We start from the raw sequence: 5,478 nt of genomic DNA on the forward strand, positions 1-5,478 counted from the left end.
ATAAGTATGTGTATGTATATATATATATGTGTATATGTAACAATAATAAAGAAGAGGATAAGAAATTGAGAGGGAGTTGGAGGGGACAGGGAAGGATGGAAATAATGCAAATACAATACTCATGCATGAAATTTCTCAAAAATAAAAACAATTCTTGACTAAGAACATGTGAGTAATTCCAAAGAAACGCCTGCAAGGTTTCTGTTTAAAACAAAACGACAGGAAGCATACTAGAAATGCAGACAAGTAGCAGGCTGGGAAGTCTGTGATACAAATGAAGCCATAAAAGACACGTTTATCACGAGATGCTATAAACAGGCTTCAAAGAACCAGGAGAGATGGGAGGATGAATAAAGGCAGTTTCTGCCCTCCATGGACCACAGATTAGTTCACTGCTGTGCTCAGTCAGCACATTGTCACCATAGTTTGCATCTGAAGTGGCCCCCTAAGGTTCATATATTGAAGACTTGGTCACCAACCTGTGACACTATTCAAAGGTGTGGAAACTTCAGGATATAGGGCCTGGTTTGAGGACTTTAGGTCACTGGGGGAAGGTCCTTTAAGAGGATCTCGGAACACAGGCCCCTTCCAGTGTCCCTTTCTTCCCAGTGGCTGTCCTTCTCCCCGACACACTCTGGCTGCATGATACACTGGATTGTCACAGACTCCAAACAACAGGACTAAGTGACAAGGGACGAAAACCTCAGACTATGAGCCAAGATAACACATCCTCCTTCTAAGGATTTTAATCAATCCTGTTGAGTTCTCAGGATTTTGGTCACAGTGACAGAACGCTGACTGTGACAGCCAAGGTGCCTGCTTTCTACTTCAGCTGAAGGCAAAATTCAAATTTAACGATTTCTAAATTTATCAGTTGGGTATCAGGACCTAAGAGGGACTGTTCAGTGATAAACAACTGGAAACAAGAACCCAGTTATGGCAAAAGTGAGCTGATTAGTACAGTGAACCAAAGATGTTCTCATGCACTGTTTACTACATGTCAAGTCTTATTCTGTGATGACCTAACTCATTTATGCCTCATATATACTAAAGCAGGCACTATTGTTACCCTCATTTCCTAGATGAGGAAAACTGAGGCACGGGGACAAGAGTAGCTTTGCCAAGTTCATCCGACTGGTAAGTAGAAGAGTCTTCTCGCCCCTTGTAGTAAAATTAGCAGGACTGTCTCCATCTGCATTTATTACATCTATAAACTTGTATTTTCATGCATGGTCTAGACACTGGCTCACTGGAAATTTAGAGTTTGTTAAGTGTACTTCATTTTATGTTTTCATAAGCAAGTCCTCATAGAAACGGATTGTCCCCATAAGAGAAATAAATTGACTTGCCCACCAAATAAATAATTTTGAGTTATACATCTTATATTCAAAAAATAGTAATGATTTCTACTGCAAATGTTGTAAATACTGAATCTGAGAGCCATGTCTAGACAGTTTCGTGGGTTTGGGCATAGATTTCATCACCACTCCTGGGCCCTGATCTTTGTAAGACTCTGGGTGAGATAATGCACACCACTCTCCCTTATGAGTTATGAGCACACATCAATGAAACCCTCTACTCCTTAATTCTACTGAAAGCATCACAATTCATCTCTCCATCTTGCTATCATCCTATCAAGTAACTGACCTGGAAAGAAGGAGAAAGCTATTAATTACCACAAATATGCTTGGAAAATACTTTCTGCATCATGTTGATACACTTCCAAGTCACTTAGGGATCTGCTATTAGCACTCTTGGACTGTACCTTTGAACTGTGGCCAAGATAAATCCTTTCGCTTAAGTTGTTTTTGTGAGGCTATTTTATCACAGCAGCAGTAAAGCAATAATGAAGGTACACAGCTGAAGTAGATTAGACACTCAGAGGCTAACTGCACCACTGGAAACAACATTGCCTGCTTTTAGCTATACTGAGAAACACGATTTTCCCTTCTAGCCCACTCATACTTCAGTCTGATGTTTGCTGGTGTTTCAAGCCACATTTCCTATAGATTTTCCCGGGCTGAATGCAACTAACAGACAGCAGAATTTCCTCTCTAAATTATGGGCTTTCAAATGGCTTTCAAATAACCTAGTTCAGAAATACAATTCAAAAATACAAATGATTCATTTTACACAATACCATCGGAGTCCCTGTTTGTGATAAGTGGAGCTAAATGAGAAACAATTATTTCTGTCCCCGAGGCACATATATACCTGCAACAAGCAGGTACATACATTAAAGGAAAGAAAATACTGTTCAGTCATTGGAATTGCTTCTGTCTGGGTTGCTGCTGTTTAGTAAGACGATCCTAAAGAGAACTTCCAAGAGTAAAAAACATTGACAATGCTTCCTACGGTCAATTTTGAATTCACATCAAGCTTGCTAGAACGGGCACAGTCTTTTAACTATGCATGCCTGGGAGAATGCCAGCTGCTTACCAACAATGATCCCAGGTCTCCTATCCATCTCCACAACATGGGGCTGGACGCCTTTATAGGCAGCATCACTGACAACCTGGGTGTTCTTCCTCACTCGTTCTGTCACAGGATCATCCACCACGGGAGTGAAGCCCCTTCCCTTTGTCTTCTCAAAATCTTCATGATATTTTACCTGAAAATGGAAAAACAATGTTAACTCACACTGAAATTACTGATGACTTATTATAAAATGTTGATAAAATGACAGGTGCCACCAAATACACTGCATCTAGCTTATAATATATAAGCATGTAAGTGCCAAGTAGTCCTAAAAGAATGTCAGAAACCAAGTGCTGATTGATTGATTCATTCATTCATTCACTCATTGACTGGTTCATTGATTGACTGACTGACTGATTTGGGACAGGATCTCTCTGTAGCATCAGCTGACCTGGATCTCACTATGCAGACCAGGCTGGCCTCACTCTCACAGAGATCCACTTGCCTCCGCCTCCTGAGTGCTGGACTTGAAGGTGTGTGCCACCACCACACCAGCTTATTTTTAAAATTTTACTCCTCATTATGGTGTCTCCTTTAAATGATATGTAATCCTGTATATTAGTAAGGTATAAAAGACACTTATTTTAAAATGCTAGTTACTTCCTAAAATATAAAATTTGACTACAAATTGATTTCCTGTCTCTTAATCTTCAATTTTACATTTGCACATAATTCTTCAAGAAGATGGTGCTATTTAAAATTAGAATTAAAATTTTCATATATAATTACAAAATCACGCACATATAAAATACATACACATTTTATGTTCTGAAATTCAAATAGGTAATAGCTGTACCACTGTAAATTACCCTGCCAACCTTGATTAAGCACTTTAAATGGGTGAACTTTATAGTAAGTAAATAGCTCTAGGAAATAAAAAAAATACTTTAAAAAATATTTTTAATAGCATGCAATTATACCAAACTGTGTCTTAAAATTAAGTGAAAAACATCTAAGCAAATGTCATTCACAAGTTGCATTTATAGTAGTCGCATTAGAAATAAAAACACACCAAAAAGTCATTGAAGAAAATTATTTTATTAGAATAAATATTTCCGTTATATTTCAGTGCAGTTATAACCCTTCCCCCCAGGGCTCAATCAAGTTGCCACACTCCATTAGTCATCCAGATTAATAGTGAACTAACACCATTGGTGCTTGGGTCTTGCCATTCCTTAGTATATTTTAGTCATGGAGAGGGTGATCTGGTTGTACCCTACCATTGAAACATGATTTTGTGCTTCTTTAACATGTCTCAAACCAGGCGTATCTAAAATCAGACTTGGTCTACCTTTCATCTGTTTATGGTCCTGGGTGTATTTCACCTGTGAAATAAAAATCAGACAGTCTTATAACTGAATAACTATAATAAAAATCGAATAACTTTTAAAGTTCGCCAAATGAACAAATCATGTGCAACCTATGCAAAATTATCTCCCCGGTAACTTTCTTTCAGTGAATTACATTCATTTTTTTCCACACTAGCCACCTAAAATTATGCTCCTGAAGCTCTCCCTTAAAAGTTATTGCAAAAATGACTTAAGTATATCAACGAGAATGTGATCAACAGTCAGTAAATGGCACTGGTAAAACTAGTTATCACATTTAAACAGAGAAAACGAAAGATGAAATAGAATCCAATTTATTTTCTGTGTCTAAACTCCCCCAATTTCTGCATAACATTGTTCAGGGATGCATACCAAGTTTCTCTCAACTCCCCTTTGCTTTTCCCCTCCCAAGAGAATGAAAAGAAGGAAAAGATCCACATTTCCTGCTGAGCGGTTACAGCTTAAAGGAAATTTATGCTGAGTATATGGGGCATCTCTGGGCAGGAGCGCTAGAGAAAGCCATCAGTTATGAATCCCAAATGCTGATCCACAGACACAGAGCTCCTCCAAGTGTACTGCAAACAGGGCTCTGCTTCTGATGCTGATGAGGCTGGCAGCGAGTTGGAGACAAACTTACAACAGATCTGAGTGATCTGTGCAACGAAGTTGTACCATTCATTAAGAGAATGCACACTGTCCAAACAAGGTACTGATCATCACCTTGAGCAACTTTTACAAGTAACTGAATTCTGCAATGAATGTACTAGAATATTTTTCCTCTAATTCCTTACTTTGGAGTAATGACTCACTTTCCAGTTTGTTTTTGTAGAAAGTATTTAACAACTTTGTTCAGTGAAGCACATTGACAAAACGACAATTATTTGACTTACACATCAAGGACCCCCTCAGTTTCAAAGATACTGGCTAAAATAACATGAATTTTTAAATATTTTATTTATTATTTTTATTTTATGTGTACACGTGTATTGCCTGCATGTAGGTAAGTGCACCAGTGTCGTGCAATGAATGCCCGTGGAGGACAGAAGAGGCTGTCAGATCCTTTGGAACTGGATGTGTGGACAGTTATTAGCTGCCATGTGGATACTGGGATTCGATCCTAGGTCTTCTGCGAGAACAGTTAGTGTTCTTAACCACTGAGCCATCTCTCCAGCCCCAGTGAATTGTTATTTAAATAAACTACAAATGTTACTGTCAGTCATGTCTGGGAATACCAATGAGGAGGTGCACAATAATGCAAATTTATGTAGTGAAAACTTCCAGAAGTTGTCCAAAATAACACATGCATTTATTGCAAACATCATGCCTGGTTTTATAAGGTCAGAAACAATACTACAAGTAAATTATAAAGAATACATCCTTTGTAATGACCCCAAATGAATAAAACTACTTGCCGAGCTAATATTTTCTTGATTCTTCTTGACTCTTTCCATTTCAGGAGTTACACTTAAGGTTGTAGCTCTTCCCAGCTGACCTTTATAATAAACCTTCCATTTCAGGAAAGAAAAGAAAAGAAAAGCATTGTGAATCAGGTCAACAAAATATGAATTGCATGGTATTTGATTTTAAAAGGGTCAGCCAAGGAAGGGAAATCATTAAAAATAACAGAGGAGGAGGAGAAGGAAGACAAAGGAGGAGGGGGGAGGGGGGGGAA

The 5,478-nt window shown here is 38.3% G+C and overlaps 1 protein-coding gene across 1 annotated transcript in view; it reads right to left on the minus strand.

Moving 5' to 3' along the window:
• The window catches only part of Nebl (nebulette), a 208,299-nt gene that overhangs the window by 28,535 nt on the left and 174,286 nt on the right, over positions 1-5,478 (minus strand). Inside the window, exons 26-28 of the mRNA XM_029557134.1 lie at positions 5,219-5,311; positions 3,699-3,803; positions 2,440-2,611 (exon numbers count right to left, since the gene is read on the minus strand). Coding sequence (XP_029412994.1) covers positions 2,440-2,611; positions 3,699-3,803; positions 5,219-5,311 — 370 coding nt within the window. The remainder of the gene's footprint in view (positions 1-2,439; positions 2,612-3,698; positions 3,804-5,218; positions 5,312-5,478) is intronic.

Source organism: Nannospalax galili, unplaced genomic scaffold (assembly GCF_000622305.1).
Source record: "Nannospalax galili isolate Female #2095 unplaced genomic scaffold, S.galili_v1.0 scaffold487, whole genome shotgun sequence".
Taxonomy (NCBI): Eukaryota; Metazoa; Chordata; class Mammalia; order Rodentia; family Spalacidae; genus Nannospalax; species Nannospalax galili.